Source organism: Fulmarus glacialis, unplaced genomic scaffold (assembly GCF_000690835.1).
Source record: "Fulmarus glacialis isolate BGI_N327 unplaced genomic scaffold, ASM69083v1 scaffold8497, whole genome shotgun sequence".
Lineage (NCBI taxonomy): Eukaryota > Metazoa > Chordata > Aves > Procellariiformes > Procellariidae > Fulmarus > Fulmarus glacialis.
The window spans coordinates 28,476-45,956 of NW_009223792.1; the positions used below are offsets into that span (position 1 = coordinate 28,476).

The following is a 17,481-nucleotide window of genomic DNA, read 5'->3' on the forward strand; positions in this document are numbered from 1 at the left end:
TGACATTTACCTTCTGCACCAAGAGGTGTCTGATTGCAGCCCCAGCCCTCGCCATTGAGAAAGCAGCCTTCAGTGACCTGCCCATGACAAACAAAGGAAATCTTTGCTTTCATCTGGAATCCAGCTAAGGGGGAAATTCAGCATCTTTCCCTGTAATTTGAGAACTAGGCAGGCTAATACCTCCTAGGAATGGTTTAGGTAGAGCTGATACTGCTTGGGTATAAGGCAGCCTTCTTGAAGTCTCTTCCCGTCCTGTCTGCAGTGGTCACCTCAGAGAAAGCGGCATTCTTTATCCTAATAAATTTCTGTAGCTAGGCACCAAATACCTAATCCCATAATTCATGTCTGTGGGGAACTGCCATGTGGGTCCTGGGCCATTCAAAGCCTGTAGGTCTGTAACGCTAGGGCAAGAGTAGCTGGGAAGAGTCACCATGAAATTAAGAACAGCTTAAATGAGCAAACTCACTTTTTTTCATGTTCTGTAGCCATCTCCTGCCGCTGCCTACTCCCCACATAATCCCCATCTCTTGCTTTCCTTCCCTGGCCATAAATTTGCTGCCTTTTGCACTAAACAAATCTGATATGCTGTGCTAAATATTTTAAATGTGGCAAATGATCCTTCATCGCAGAGTGGCATGATTGCATTACAAGGTATTAGAACAACATGACTTTGCCAGAGGGTGTTTTTTGGCACTGTGCCGAGTGAAGGAGGCAGCCCAAGTTTGAGAAGTAACTATCAAGTCATTTATCAACATTCAGTCCTAAAACACATGGGGTTGCACCAGCTCAAGCAGCCTTAGAGAGATAAATCTGGAGGCTGAGCCAGAAAACCCGAATACAGACAGACCTTTGAGGGAGCTTCTCAAAATCCAGAGCCCTATAAAAATGTCAAGCTGAGCTCCTGTGACATATTCAACACATGCTTTTGGCATTTATTCTGTTGCATTTTGTCTCCCCTTTTAGGTTCAGATGAAATACGTGCTGCTTTTCAGTCTCTCGGCCAACCTGTGGAAAGGGCTGATTTGATCTCACACTACTGTAGCATAATGGAAGATCTCTGATGAACCGAGTGGAATCTCAGAAAGCCAACAGGTGGCATCTAGAGCTTGTTTTCCTTCATAATATCCTCATAGGATGGAGGCAACTCAGTTCCCCCAAGGCTGAACCGTGGGGCAGAAGAAGAGGACATCTCTGCAGTCACGCAGGGGCTCGGAGATCCGGAGAACGGGCACTGAGGTGCTTCACTTGCTGGAAAAAAGCAAAGCCATAACCGTACAGTAGACAGGCGTGAAGAGTGAGTGTGGGGATGAGAGGGGTGAGCCTGGGAGGAGCTGTCAAACCACTTGGAAACAAGAAAGGCATGGATGTAATTTTTGAAGCATGGCATCAGAAAGCCTCCTACCACAAACTCCAGATGCCAGAAGTGAGAACAGAGGAATTTGGATGGGTTTAGGGTGGGTCCTCCCTGTGGAGACACTGTTTATGACCACCCAGAAAGCAGGCAATACCTCCTCTGGGAAGGTCTTACTCTAATGTCAGAATTAGCTTTATTCTTCTTGAAGGGACTGTTGTCTGGCCCAGCCTGCTGATGCTGCTGGCAATACCCCAGTTCAGTGCTGGGTGCTACACATAGTCATTATAGCCCAGTCCTCAAAAGCTTGGGTGCTCCTGAGGGAATGCTGTAGGCGGCTACCGTGATGAACAGCACCCACCAAGACAACTTTTTGACAGACCCCAGTGTGTATCAGCCAGTCGAGCTGCCTGCTGGGGTGGCTCAAGTAAACTGGTGCGGTCTTGCCTGAGTGAGAAATTTGGGTCACATGTTGGAAAGGGCTGTCTGACCCCAGGTGGTGCCTGTGGCTGAGTATGTCAGATAGCCGAGTGCCCCAGCACCAAGGAGAAGGTCCCACACATCTCCAGTGTTAGTATGGCCAAGCCCCAATCAGGCACCTTTGGGACACACAGACACAGGGAGAGCACTGAGCTCAGCTGAAGGTACGGGCGGGGAAAAGAGGACATGGCTTGCTTAAGCCTTCCAGTCCATGGTCTGAACATCCCCCCAAGATGCCCAAGCTGGGCACCCCACTGTTCACCATAAACACAACACCCCTCTGCAGCCCTGCTCCCGCTCAAGCCGGGCTGCCTCTTACTGGGCTACGGATGGGCCACGCAGAAGCCCACTGGGGACCTTGCAGTGGGTAGGGAGAGGACTAACCCCAAAAGGCATCCGAGCTGCTGAGCGCGAAGACGGCCAGGGTGCGTCGGTGGGGGGGGGAGCCCCGCCGTTTCAGCCAGCACTGCAGGCAACAGCAGATCCCGCAGGACAGGAGCAAGGCCAGGAAAAACAACATCAGGAACCTGTGGCAGAGGCAGCAGGGGAGGAACAGTACTATCACCATCTGCGGGCAGCACTGACAGATGGCTGCGTGTCTTCAAATTAACATATTCATTAACATCTTTTGCAAATAGCCGTTAAATGTTGCGGTTTCCTCATCAGCGTACTGGACATGATCAAAGTCCCCAGAAACCAACGTCTCAGTGCTGAGTGCTCAGCGCCGAGTGCTGGCTGGAAATTCAAACATTTCTCCCCAAAATCATTCATCAGTTTTGCCCAGCTCAGTTGTCAGCGTACAGTGAGGAGGATATGGATAAATGATTCCCATTAGTCAGTAAAGACAGAACACAGGGACAGCCCAGGAGCAATGCTCTCTAGCTATCAGTCTCTCTTAATGCCTTTCTCTCTATATATCCATCAAAGAATATTATTTGCCAGTTTTTCCCTCTAAAACAGATCTAAAACTTACCACACATACCAGCTGCTAAAGTTTTCATCGCTCTGCCCGACGCACCTAACAAGGGAAAAAGAAAAGGAACTTTCAGTCCAGCGTGAGGGACTGTACCGGCTCCAACACACGTCTACCAACACGAAGAAAAGCATCATCAGTAAAAAGAGGATTGAGACCTCCATCAGATGAACCCTATTAAAAGTTTCTCTATGCAGATGGGAGCAGATGCAGATGATATACAAAGCAGCGTGCAACTGGTTTGCCTTTGAACACTGGCTCCCGCCACCAGCGTTTTTGCTGAAAACCCAAAGGGTTGCCAGCCTCCCTTTCCTCTTTTGGAATAAAAACTAAACGGCCCTTGTTCCTTTGCCGTGTCAGTGTGCCGGGCAGGAGCACAGCATTCCCGAAAGAGCCCGGGGTGGGAGCAGCCGCGGGTGAGAAAACGGAGAGCCACACTCACCTCTCGCCAAGCTCACAGTCCGACTCAGAGTCTGCTAACTGAAAACACACGTGTCAATCAGAGAGGGCAGATATGTGTTGGTTTTTTATAATTTACCAGTATCATTACTGATCTTAGAGCGGGAAGTCGGAGAGGAAGAGCCATACAGGTGCTGGGTCCTGCAGGGATGAAAACCAGACCCCTCCCCAGCGACCGCAGGGCCGAGCTCTTGCCTCTGCGCGTCTCTGGTCTGAGCTAGCCCGTATCGAAACCAGTGGATAACCTCGCTGTGAGCTCGATCAATTCAATAGTTTGCAGATGAAAGCGAGGCCATTTCTTTTGATGTGGAAGAGGGAAGGGTGAGAGCAGGGAGACACAAGCAGGTGTCAGACCTGTTTACAGAACTGGGCTTTGCTATTCAGAAACGTCCGCTGAAAATATCCCGTGACCAAATTCTTGGGTAGCTCATTTTCCAGTAGCTAATTGTGAATGTAGCTGTAAACTGGAGCTGTTTTGACCAGACGTGTGCTCTACCCAGCATTTTCCTATTTTCAGATAGTAGCGGTCTATCATTCCCAGAGTCAGATTTCAGGTATTGCAAATATGTGAACCTGAAACTTGGTTTTCAGGTATATTTTCTACTCTCCGCTCAAGCAAGTTTATTTTTGCAAGCCTTGTGGATCTTAGCCTCAGTTTCAGATTATCTGGGCAAAAAGTAGCCGGAGTGGTTCATCAGTGTGATTGAATCAAATTCAATACAATTTTTGGCTGACTCGTGTTAGGTGTCTTATAACGCCCAAATTTGCTACAAAAAACTTCAGATCAGGTATAGAATTGCAATAACACTGGGAAGCAGAATGAGCAAGATGGAAGAATTTAGATTTATTTCTTGGAGAAAACTATTAGAATGTAATTTGTAAATCATTACTTTACTTTGGATTTCCTTCTGCGTATATCCAAAACATGTAGAGATTTCTGACTTTCTTTGAGTGAAACTGGAAAGCTCTGTTCTGTATTAGAGATTTGTATCAAATATGTATAATTGAGAGTTCTCATATTACGTCTCTAATTAACAGGACTTATTTGCAAGAATTTTGTTGTCACTGTAAACAGCAAGAAATCACCCCGCAAATCTCTATAATGTGTCTGATCCTGTGCACACACTGCCTTTCAGTCCCTAGTTTCACCAGAGGTCTTTAAGTATAACAAGTCTTTCATATAAAACATTATCTATGAAATTTCATGAGCGGTTGAAACCCAAATGAGGAATAGAGAAAAAGACAGAAGCTTCAACTCTTCCAGACGTGTCCTTTTAAAACTGAGCTAATTTGCCATGTCACACATGCACCCTGGTGCAGAATATTTTAATTTTGTTTTTGCACTTCAACTGAGTATTAGAATAACAGGTCAAAACCAGACAGCTGATTGCTGTGATTACTGTACCCTGAGTATTCTTCATGGCTGAATGACAACCTCTGGACTCTCTTCTATCATCCTCAGCAGAGCTACCTTAGCGTAGTTAAACTGCAGCAAAGTGCATCTGCTCTGAGGCAGTAATCTATCAATGCAGCCAAACACCCACCCGTGCTGCTGAAGACCCATGCTCTTCTATTTCAATAGCCACAGACAGAATAAAGGATTAAAGCAGTGATGTTTCCTCTCCATTAATTGGAATTGTTGTGAACGTTAAATCCTCCTGAAATTCATCAGGTCCTCAAAAAATCTTCCCAAAAATATTTAAAAGGGCTGATGACTAAATTCTATAAAAGTTGAAATCTTCCCCCCCACAAAATCCCTAAAATCAGCCTGGTCCCAGCGAAGGGTTTGGTTACCTGGAAGAAGGTTAAACACAGAACTCCAGTTCCTGTGATCCATGAAGCGAAACACAAAGCTCCAGGTCTCTGCATCACTAGCAGGAAAAATGTGGGAAGAGCTTTGTTTGCCGCAGTGTTTTACCCTCTGTAATTTGGAGCTTTTAAAACTTCTCTGCACATGGTGCCTTCAGCCAGAGAACACGTTACCCAATGCCTTCCTGCGCTTCAGAAATTACCACTAGCCAGGGAATGAATTTGGGTTTGCATGGACACACTCAAACAGCTGCTAGAAGTTAAAGGAACACTCGTTTAAGGTCAGCACCTTGCACTTGTTTCGGTATTTTCATAGCTGTTCACAAATTCCTGTTGCTGAAGCTTAGTTCCATATTAACCCACGGCTGTATTTAACAGGACCTGTTACAAATAAAGAATCACTGGAGACCATATTGTAAGGCCATGCTTTCATTACATGTTGCCTTCAGCTGCAATTCTGGCATTACAGAAAAAGAAGAGCTACCTCCAACCATCTTCTATGCGCTGTGCCTACCACCTCAAACATGTGCACCAAGGATGAAGGAAACCCTTCCCAGCCTGAGACAACCACCACTGGCACCTCTACTGCTGTTATGCAGCTGCCAGGGGTTGGTTTGCTAGGAAAATGCATCCAAAAAAACACACATCCCCAATGGTTTCATAAGGGATACAAAATTTCATTGCACAATATAAGGACCGATTTGATCCTAATGGACATATCCAGATGATGTAGTTAAACAGGGGTGGAAGATGGATTGCTCTGTAGCTCTGATCACTGCAGAACGGACGATCCCGGTTTGTTCGGCAGTCAGTAATAGATTGTCACTGAAGTTTGCAGCCCGTGGCTGAAACGCACCATTAACTACCGTTCTTCCACATTTAACACAAAGGGTGTTGCCGTGAATATGTTTAGCCGTCACTCCAGAAGTTAAGCATTATGTTGTGATGCCATTACCTTGGTAATGATTGACAAAGCTAAGCTGCTCTTGAGATACACCTCCGTGGCTTTGCTTCAACTAAAAGGTCAAGAAGTCTAATCAACTCTGATACACATACTCAACCCAGGTTTGTTATTTAAAGTTTTGCATAAACCCAGTCCAAACCCTGGTGTTCTTAAATGTTTACTTTCAGGTCACTGCTAATTAAAGGCAAGCCTCTGAAACAATGCCCTCTGAGAAAGCATCTCTCATCATGTTGCTGAGTGCATGTGCTACACAATATAAATGGTCTGAACATGTTGGTGTCCTGGTTCAGACCAATCCTTTTCAATTTTGTTCAACAGTAAATTGCCAAACCAATTTCTTAGCTGTTTTCTTAAAAGAAAAAGCTCCTGCAGTATAAAAACGTGCACAGCCTTGCTGGGAACCTTGTGACTCTTACAATTTCAGACTTCAAAGAGATCATCCATCAGTGAACTAATTTCAGATTTCTTCCTCTCACAATTACTTCCCTCTTGCCAGCACCCAGGGTACTTCCAATTTAGAGCTACCGAATGGATCATCCCCAGTATTTTGGGGGGCAGGTACCAAAATGAGTTCTTGGTACTGAAAAATAATGCATAGCATCTGTTCTGTGTCTATTTCTAGAAGAAAAAGGGAAGAAATGAATTCTGCCACTGCTCAGCTTCCTGGCCTAAAGGTAAACTTTGAAGTTTTCTGCTCATTGGCCCCATACAGAGGTTTCAGGAGGTGGTGGCAATTTGTGGAACCTGTCCCTGTATTTTCGGTAACAATGTTGGGAGGAGAGAGAGTTGGCTAAGAGGGGGTCCACAAAGAGCCTGTCTCTTGCTTCAGGGGTGATCCCGATACTGAAAAGAGCTGCTGCTTCAACAAGAAAACTCTCCTTGTCTGCGATCTGCTGAGCAGCTTGAATACATGAATATTATAAAGAGCCCCAGCACTTGCTCTAAGCCAGCCAGGACCTGACACCGAAAGCCCAGAGGAACTCTGCACTGAAACCCAGAGTGGGCTGCGACCCCTCCTGCGCGCTGCCTGCCTACTGTGACATCGCTGCCTTCAGGGTTTTGCAATACCGGGAGACTCATCTTCTGGGTAGCCTTGTGTCCGAGGATTATCTCCAGTCTGAGGGATTTTTCTAGGCTTTTTGTCATTCCCCCCATGAGGAGATATATACACACATATGTATACACATACATGAAAGGTAACCCCTGCTCCCTCCTCCTCATCCACTCGTTGATGAAAAGCTTGGTATCTGTTGCCTCCTGAATCAATTATATCCACCTCATCAGTGGACTTGGGAGGCTGCTCTCTGCTAGATGTTAACTCATGGCCATTAGATTAAAAATCTGTTATTTCCTCGTCACCTTATGTCGTTGCTAGGTGACAAATGCATCTCCCAGGCAGCAACAGGGACTACTGCAACATACAGCAATTTATGATTGTCCATTATCTCCTTGTTTAAAGTGCCTGGTCCTTTCGACGGGAAGAAGATGTGCAGTTCTAGGATCATCCAAAGAGTGACTTTTAGAGTTGCCACAGAAACCACTTCCACTGGGGGCTGGCTCTTTCTGGGCTTCATGAGAGGGGACGCAAGACTGGGAGACAGGAGGAATTTGGGAGAAGTTGATTTAACTTGTCAAGTCTGATGGGGCCGAGTTTGGATTAGGGGTCTGAATTTCAGGAATTGAGCTTGTTCTTGTATGTATGTGCACTAGAAGAGATGGCCTTTACTGCTTGAGTAATAATTTTCACAATAATTTTCAGTCGTGTTTTTGGTTTGGGCCAAAGTTTCAGGGAACACGCTGGGGACGTCTGGATTCTGGTGAGAGTGGGAGGGAATTTACTGGCAAACAGGAGCCCACACAGAGCCCCTGGCAGCTCATAAGCACAGCTAGCAGTTTAAACCTGTTTAAAGCTCTGCCTTAGCTGCCTTCAGAGCATTTGGTGGCTGCTGGGGATGACTTTTGAGAAAGCAATCACCTTGCTAAGCTCTGACCAGCCTCCCAGTACAGTCCAGAATGGGACTGTGAAAGACTTTTCCAAAAAGAAAGCAAGAAGGGAGAGTGGCAGGAGGGGAGGTGGGACAGACACAGGGAAGGACATGGGACAGGATAGAGAACACAGAGATGAGCTGTTGAAGGGAGACAAGGAAAGGCAGAACAGCCCTGCTCTCTACATTAAAGTCGACTGACAGGAGTTAACTAAGCATGTGTGGGCTTTTTCATGTCACAGTGTTTTCACATCACCACCACAATCAATTTTTCCTCCAGCCCAAGTCCTCTGGGAGCTCTCCCCTCCCTACCCAATTTCACTGCTGTGGCTGGCTCAGTCTTTGCTTTTGCAGCTGCACCCTCGGAGTCTGAGCTCAGCCAGGCTGCGCTCAGCCAGGCTGCAATCATCCCTCCCGGCCTGTCCTGGGAAGACTCAGGGCAGGTAAATTCAGCTTACCCCAAGAGAAGAGCAGGGTAACAGGCAGGACCGAGGATTGAGCATTGCCTCTCTGCAAGAGGAGAACTAAAGCAGCTTCGGTCTCATCCTTGTGAAATGAAAGCTGCAAGGAGCTTGTTGCTCCCTACAAACACACTGAGATGAATAAATCCAGCGCCAGGGAGAGCTATTTAAGCTAATGGCCAGCGCTGGCATGGGAACAAATGGGAGCAAACTGGCCATAAATAAATTGAGGCTGGAAACACAAAGAAGGTTCACCCCATCCGGAGCAGTGAGGTTGTGCAGCAGCTTGCCCGTGGGAGGACTGTGGGCACGAAATCAAACAGCTCCCAGGATGGAAGTCACTGAGCTCCTACAGGGGATGTAACCACTTCAACAGGACTTGCTGACCGAGGGAGTCCTTTCCCACCCCATGGAATCCACCCCAGTTGGTTCTTAGACCCTCAAACCCATCTGCATGCACAGGAGTCAGCCAAGACAGTCCCGGGCTTGCGTGAGCAAGGAGGGATGAACTCTTTAAGACAAGCCTCGGTAGAGCTGGCACAGCCTGTTGTCTTTCAAAAGGATTATAACTAGTTGCTGCTCACTGATGAATACGGCCCTTTGTGAGCCTGTGCAAGGGACGTGCTGCACAGGGGGAAGGAAAGTGTCCGGGCACTGATTTAAATGAGTGCAAACAAGGGTGACATTGTTCTGCTGCATCCTCCCGAGGAGCAAGGCTTTGCAGGTCATCCTCAGATCTGAGACAACTGCAGCTACCTCCACTGTTTTGGATAGTCCAGAGAGCCCTTTTGTTTGTCTTGGTGTATCAGTAGGGAAAATCCAACAGAGAATGGGGTCAGTGATGCCTTTTGCCTGGCAGAAAGCTAAAGGAAAAGGCATTTCGTTTTAGGTTAGTTATCTGTAAAAGGGATTTCTCCTATATGTGCGTACATATTCCAGACTGAGAACTACAGAAAACTGTCTTTAATACATAGGTGTTCATGGAGTCCTCAAATCCTTAAATCACACATTCATGGGAAGTCAAAACTTTAAAACTATCCAAAGTATAAAGTCCACTGAACTGTTGTGAGAAATTGCTGTGAATTGTCCAAATACCCCTGTTCCAATCCTACAATAAGCACCTGAAATAGATACTGCAACAACTAAAATATTGAGCATACATGAGAAGATCTAGACAGGACCTTTCTTGCTCTGGAATTCACAGGGGGAAGCAATTCTGAGAAGTGCACCTTTCCAGCAAGCATCTTGTGTGTGCCTACAACTCTGGTACTGACTCTGCTCTCACCATTAAAAACAGAAAACAGTGCGCAGTGTTTTACAGAGAGCCGTGTTGTGGTGGGGCAATGGGAAGCTGAAAAAATTTAGAAAAGTGGTTTGGTTTCCATCCCCCACCCCAAGCTGAGTTTTGTTTTGAAAATTTAAGTTGGATCCTAAAAAAAGAAGTGCCAAAATAACAGGATTTAGGCTAAGCCTAGCAGTTGTTTGGTTTAACAGAATTCGAAGCTCAGAATTACATTTTAAGATCTACTGCACCTGAGGAATAAGTGGTAGTTTGGCTTCTCTTATTTCTGGCTTGAACATTAGGACTTGGTATAATTCCCAGCTCTGTCACTGACTTCCCACATAGCCACAAACTTCTGTGTATTACAGCCCACCTGGAAAAAGGGTGTAAGAGACCTTTCATCTCACAAGCTCTCCAGATAGGCACTGTACCTCCCACAGAGAATGTCAGAAATCAGTTCAAAGGGCTGGATAACCCTTGAGACTTGAGGAACAGAAAAGCAGAATTAAGGGTAAAGCTGATAAAATTAAAAGCAGCTTGAATAAAGTGAAAGATGAAGTATACCAGAAATGCAGTCAAAGTAATCACCAGCAGAAATTTTCCCCTTTGGTTTTTTAATGTGAAATTGAAGTTGATTACGGCTACTTGAATCCTGAAGCCTGCTGCTGTTTCTTTGTGCTCAAACAGGTCCTCTTACTTTTAATCAGTTAAAATTTTATTTTAACTATTAGAAATTATATTTGGGTTTTAATTCTTTTTCTTAATTTCTCTTCTTTTTTTCTTACTCTGTTGCCAGGAGCTAAGAAATTACAGTTAAAAAATTAAATGTCTTTTGTGTTTTAATCCCTGTAATTTACTTAGCTGCTGGATGTAAAAAGACAAAAGCAGAATAAATTGCTTGAAAGCAGATAGAAGCTTCATTTTCCCCTGCCTTTGAGTTACTGATAGCACATTGGACACCACATGGGAGGTTTTGGCTGAGAAATTAGCATGAGAATATCTGGCACATCCTGAAACACATTTTCAAGTCAATTTTCCAGGCAGAACCACTTAGCAATGAATGCTGAAACACATCACGCTGCCCGTCATTATCAGCTGGCACATGTACTACTTAGCCAAGAAACCCCCAGTCTGGGGGTTAGCTCTGCAAGAGAGGCCACATGGGCGCAGGGACACATACATGTCTCTTGGTGCCTCCTGCAACACCCAGACCCAAGGCACCAAAGGCTCAATATGCTGTGCCCTTAAGTGAAGATACCTGCTAACATTGCAGCCTAAGGCTTCCCCAGATTTTTGAAATACCTAGCGACTGTTGCCACAGTGGGTTGCTTATAGCCTTACCCTGCACCTTGAATTTTGCCAGTTGCTGTTTATGGGCTTATTTTGAATTGTTGGGGGCCTCAGGTATAGCCTGTCCACTGCCAAGCACCCCCAGCCCACCTGGGCTGGAGACAGGGAAGAGCAGTGCTCTCAGACCCTCCTTTCTTGCAGTCAGTCAGCTCAGGACAGGCTGCAGCCAAACACCTGCACACCCAGGATTAGGGAGGGCTCACATCAGCACTTACGGATTCAAGAAACACAGCATCAGCAGGCTGCTCTCTAGCTTTCCTCTTGTGACAGGTAAAAATTCAAATGCTCTGCCTGGAAACATGGTGAGATGCTGGGTACCCAGCTGCCTTGTGTTCCCCAAGCATGCTGCAGCAGCGTAGGTGGGATCAGGGTAGGGATGAGACAATGAGGCTCCTCTGGGTTTGCTCTCTCCACACCAGCCTCCAGAGCCCCATAGCACGGCCAGGCTGCCCTCCAGCCACCCAGCTCAGCTCATCTCCTCTCCACACCAGTGCCAGGGTGAGAAACGCTGGCTGGAAGACCATATGGAGAGCGTGCATCTTTCTCCCTGCTCTGCAGGAGTTTGTTGCATTCATAAACAGAGAGAGAGAGAAATGGGGGATTCTTCCAGGGCAAATAAGACCACAGAAGAGACATGCTTAGCACAGCCCTTTCTCCCCTTCACCTTGCAAATCCCCCACCAGTTTTACCGTTTCACTTAATCTCCCAGTTTTATATCTTCACCTAGTAATATGTCCGAAGAATGCACTCCTGTTTTTAGATTCAACACATTCAAACAGCAAGGCTCTGCACACTTCTTTCATTTAACCTGTCCCTTAAAACTCACCCTTTGATTTCCCCACTGACTCCTGCTTCTGCTCCCTCAATTTCCCTCTGGCCAAGCAGCATCATCCCAGCAACGAGCAATGCAAATCTTCCCAAGCTCAGCTCCCCTCCCTAGAGAACTGGCTTAAATTCACCAGAAAGTCTTAGCTTGGCCTGAAGCAGGTTTTTATAATCCCCCATATCCCACAGGCCTTTGCAGCTCTGGAAGCAAAAGGTGCAAACACTCAGAGCTGCCCTTAAAACAGGTGAGGGTGGTTGTGCAGGACCTATTCAATAGGAGGGGAAAATGATCTCTCCCCTCTTTGCTCTGATGATAATCTCTCTCTTCTAGAGCAAACAAACTCCAACTGGCCACTTTTGTAAACACCTTCCTTGTTTTTTTGTGCTGTAATAGCACTTAGATGTGCAGGGTGATAGGGGCTGTATAAAGAGTCTCCTGATACATATGAGAGTCTGGATGTCAGAGAAGTGACATTCTTCTCAATTCCACCTGGACAGCCATCAGCATTAGATACGGATCTATTTTTCAGACCTCCCCATTCTCACAAGGTATTACTCCTGCACCACCTCTCCCTGAGTCTCTCCAGTATGCTACAGACATCGATTAGCCCCAATCCTGTGAGAGAAGAAGAAAATACTTAGCTTACGTTGCCTCTTGGGATGCTTGGGCACAGTGTTTGAGTGACAGAACAGAGACTTCCAGGGACGTGATGGCAGCGCTGGGGCTGGTATCCAGGAGTGCTGAGGTTCAGCTGCACTGTGTTAAGTATCATAACTTACACACCTAAAAAGTATGCCTGGGGAAGGCTTTCTGGAGGAACATCCTTGAAGCAACAGAGCAACACCAGTACAAACACTGAAAATCACAGCTCAGACACCCACCTCATCTCCCGTGCACAGACCTCATCTTCCTTGAGGTTCCCATCCATGCTCTCATGCTTTTCTTACTCTTGCAAGCTCTGATGTCAGGGACAGAAAGAATGGGCCTAATCCTGCGAGACGCAGAGTTCCCGCTGCCTGCAGGCAGGGCGGATGGTGCGGGGTCATCTTTGGGGTGAAACCCGGGCAGTTGGCTCCTGCCAGGGAGGATGTTGCACCAGGGACCCAACACTGCACTGGGCCAGTGCGAGCAGAGTGGGCCCTGAATGGAGCACAACCATCTGTGAATTTACTATTCCTTCTCAAATGCTAATTAGTTATTTACATAAAACTTTAGAACATTTTAATTAGTTGCGTTAATTTAGAATTCACAGAAAGAGAGCTATAAAAGTCTATTATATGGGACGCTTATTCAAATGAAGCTTGAAATGGCACATGGTGATGTACTCGCAAATCTCCTGCCAACACAGTGAGAAAAAAGAGAGGGTGGCCAGGCTTTGAGTGAGGCAGCGGGGAGACTGGCATTTCTGCTGCACTGGGTAAAGCTGAGAAGCCAGTCCTGGTTAGGGAGATGGGCCTTTCCCACTCGAGGTCTCAGCTTGACAGCCCCAGACTCATATTGTCCCAACATCATTGCATTTGATGTGTCCTCCTCCTCCTCCGGGGAGCATTAACATCTCTCTCTTTTCTACTGGTTAGCTATTTTTCCTAGACTTGTAGAAGTCACTATTATGTTTCAGTTGATTTGAGATGATTCAAATCAGACTAAAAATGGTCAACAGTTTGTGGAGCCACAGGAATGAGATGGATGGACATCAGTCCATCGGTCATATGATCACGCTGCCCTGTTTCTTTAGGAGATTAGGTGATTCAAACAAATGCACCTCCAGTACGGACTTGCCAGGTGGGCTATATGTTTCCCTTGGACTGCTTCACAAGTGTTTGCCATTCAGCTCAAGCCCTGGCATGGGCAGCAAACCTCCCTCCTGCTCTGTGCAGGCTGTGACAGCATGCCCAGACATCGTTCCTCTGCCATCCCACCTGCGGTGCCTGCACTGGCAGTAAAGGCAAAGTGTGCTGGTCCTACCTCAGCTGGACCTTTATTCTCAAGGCAGGTGGAGAAGGACTTTCTTTCATCAAGTTTTTCCTTTCCTCGGCACTAAATTCAATTAAAGCAAAGCCACCTGGATGTGGCTAGACTGATAACTCTGTAAATCCATCTGTCTCAAGTTGTTACAAAATCTAAATTACACCATCACCATTAATCCCAAGACAGAGAAATGCCCAAGCAGCTATATAAAATAAGAGACACTCTGCCTTAAAATTTCATCTGGCAGGGAAAATTGTTTTCTATATAAAATACAGCACACGTTACCTCTTGAGGTTAAAGACTTGATTCAATAAATCTAGAATTACCCCAAGTATACTTTTACTTGGAAACCATCTTCCTTGAAGGAAGGTAAGTTCCAGCATCACAGCCAGTTGTGATATAGCTGCTGTCTGCCTGAAGAGCTTGAGGACAGCATGGAGTGAGGGAAATGCAGTGCTATATCCAAAACATTACAAACAGGGTGGTGAAATTAAAAGTGAGAGGCAGCCACAAACTCTTCTCTGCTCCATGACAAAACACCTGTTCTCTTGGGGCTCACAAGAAGTCTAGGAATATTTTCATATCATTTTCTAAAAATCAACAGAACAGTAGGAACATTGCACTCAAACAGATCCACTCCACTAAAATCAATGGGTCAGTTGGGCTTCCTGTACTTCTTTGATGACCCGTAGTCTGGCATTTTGCAGGCTGTTGGGCAAATAATGCCAGAAAGACCGTGTTTTCAAACCAGAAAGAAGGTTTTGGCTGCATAGACTCCATGGGCGTCTATTACTCTGCACAGATACTGGAAAATATAAGTCATTGTTCATAGCAGGGAAAGATCAGAGAGGACTGTCATGAGAGGAAAGAGGTGACTAGCAGGAGCAAATCACCTGTTCATTAGTCTATGGGTTATACTTACAGAATAAGAAGCAGGGATAAGTCCTGCTATAAAACCTGTTCAGAAGGGGAGTGGAGAACATGTTAAAAAGTTCAGCTCTATGTTGTCTGGGAAAGCAGGTGGACCACTTAACCTAAGGATGGACTAGTTCATCTGGAAATGGAATAACTAACCTGGAGGTGGCTGCTTCCATCTCTAATGTCTTTGGTTTCAGGGGAAAGGATTGGGGTATAGCTCAAGACAAGGGGCATGTGCAATCCCATGGGAGTAGATGGTTGACTTGTTGGAGGCCCGTCTGGGACTGTTGTTTCAATCTTTGTCAAAGATGAAGAGCCTGAAGATACTTTGAGAATCACTGCCACCATCAAGGCAAATTGGAAATATTCTCTGGGCAAGAATTTGCTTGATAGCAACAACAGAAGGAAATGAAACTAGAAGGCACTGGCAGCCAACTGGCAGGTAGTTCAGGGGTGTCAAATCCTTTAATTCAACCTTTTAAAGCCCATCAAAAGGTTTTACAGCCAGTATATAAATGTCCCGTGAAATACAAGGCTGCTGGAAATTATTGAGGACAAGAGCCAAGCACAATTCAGAAAGAAATTGGACATCACCATGGAAAAGGAGAATTTGCAGAACAATGAAGTATTTTTTGGAAAGCCTTTCCATTCTGATACACAAACTAGATTCACTCTAACAGAGGTGCAGAAGAAACATAACTCATAATTACTCTCTTACTTTCCTCTGGCTGCTGTGGGAGCTAGGACACCAGAACTGTGCTCAGCAGAGCAATCCCTATTTCCAGTTTTGTGCTCTTGCTGCTTATTCAGAGCTCGCCCATTGACCCACCTTCCTGTCACAAACTGATGAAGTGCACGTCAGAAGGACTGCCTGCAATATAAAGCAACCAGTGAAAAGGAAAAGGGAACTGGAGGGTATAAAACAAGTAGCTTTTTACTAGCGACTTCACTGTGAAGGAGATGGAAGTCACAGCAGGGCAGCGGCGCATGTCAGGATAGTCCAGAGGAAAGCCATGGAAATGGCTGGGGAGCTCAGCCCAGAAAAAGCACCTGCAGTCTTGTGTTGGCCTGAGCGTTGATGCCCTTCTCCAGGTATATAAAGGCAGACTCCCAGGGTGGGCTCGGCAAGGTAGGCACAGCGTCACCTCACTGTGCACACAAGGTCCACCCCAAACCTCATTCCTACCATCCCCACCCCTCGCTGGTCTGTCTCAGCATTGCCCTACATGAAAGCCTCTGGAGGATCAGCTCGTAGGAGGCAGAGACATGCCGCCCGGCCCCTATGCGTAGAGCGAGCAGGCCTTCTCTCATCATCAAAAATGAATAGGCTTGGTCTCAAAGCCTTCCATGTGCGGGATTCAAACCATGGTTTTAATTAAACTGAGGAGGAGAGGACAGAGGAGGAATGATAAAACAGGGTTTGGGGTGTGGAGGCTGTGGTTTGGTTTTGTTTATAACTTCAGTATCTCGTGAACGAAGAGAAGTGGAACAGCATGGCAGAAACTGGTGCTGGAGAGTATTGGTCCATAGCATCAGGGTCAGGGGTGACAGGAGACGATGTCCCAGTGCCCAGTGGCTGGCCAGTGCCTTGAGTGACAGCCTTGCCATCTCCAAGGCTGGCCAGGTCTCCCCAGGGCTGCAGCCAGAGTGAGAGGAACAGCTTTAAAGAAGGGGTAGATCTTTCCTCACCAGCTGGGAAGGGTGAGTAGATCTAACTTTACACTTCATCAGAAAACAGTTTCGCAAAGCTTGTGTACTCAGGTGATGAAGAATTGCACTTGGCAGATAGCAAATGCACATCACATCCCGTAAATCTTTCCTAAAAGAGCATCACAAATTAATCTCTCTGCTGGAGTTCTTCATTTTTTGAGAGCATCATTTATCAATTTAATTTAACATTACTTCAGTTGCTAAGAAGCCATGATTGGAAACCTGCACCAAACAGGTTTCAATGCTAATGCCTGGTCATCTAATTGGAAAATATTCAAAAAATCAAGCTGAAGTTTATCCTCTCCAGCCACACTGCACAGAGAGACACAGAAATGTTCCCTATTATATATAATAATGCTGTTTATTAGTCAAGACTTGTAATTGTTGGAGAGAATAGCAAAATCCCAAAAGGTTCAATAAAAGTGACTCGCAAATTAATCTCATTACGCCTGAAATTGAACTGCTTTCCATGCTCGTGGCAGAGATACCTCAAGGATACTGAAATTGCCTGTGCCTCTGTATTGCATTGCATATCACCATCCTTCTGCTTTACACAGTAATGCAGTAAGTCTCCATCAGGCCAGTGACGAGAAGGGGAATGTTTACTTAGTGATGTGTGAAATGATGAATAAAACTTCAGCAAATTTTGGGGGGAGAGGGCAGTGAGGGGACAGCTTTATTACATTATTGGGTCACCATTGATTCCAGAAATCCAGGAATTTTGCACATCTTTCAAATAATGAGCATCAAATTGGGGAAAAAAGAAAGGTTCAATGCTGGTTCAAATTTCTGCACATCTGAAAATGTATCTTCATTTCAATTAAATCTTGACCTATTTTTAGTCAAAAGAGCCTTCTGTGTCTTGCTACCTCAGAAGACTGGCATTGCTAGCAGGATGCTGAAATCTCAGGTCCCGGCTCAGCAGGGAGCGATGGAGGCTTTCCT

At 45.9% G+C, this 17,481-nt stretch overlaps 1 protein-coding gene across 1 annotated transcript; it reads right to left on the reverse strand.

Annotated features, from left to right (window-relative positions):
• Nucleotides 1–1,099: 1,099 nt before the first annotated feature.
• Nucleotides 1,100–5,132, reverse strand: TMEM207 (transmembrane protein 207). Its single transcript, XM_009581924.1, has 5 exons — nucleotides 5,058–5,132; nucleotides 3,247–3,284; nucleotides 2,805–2,849; nucleotides 2,216–2,358; nucleotides 1,100–1,248 (listed from the first exon to the last, which is right to left on the reverse strand). Exons 1-5 carry the CDS (start codon nucleotides 5,130–5,132, stop codon nucleotides 1,100–1,102), a joined length of 450 nt encoding a protein of 149 aa, XP_009580219.1.
• Nucleotides 5,133–17,481: the final 12,349 nt, after the last annotated feature.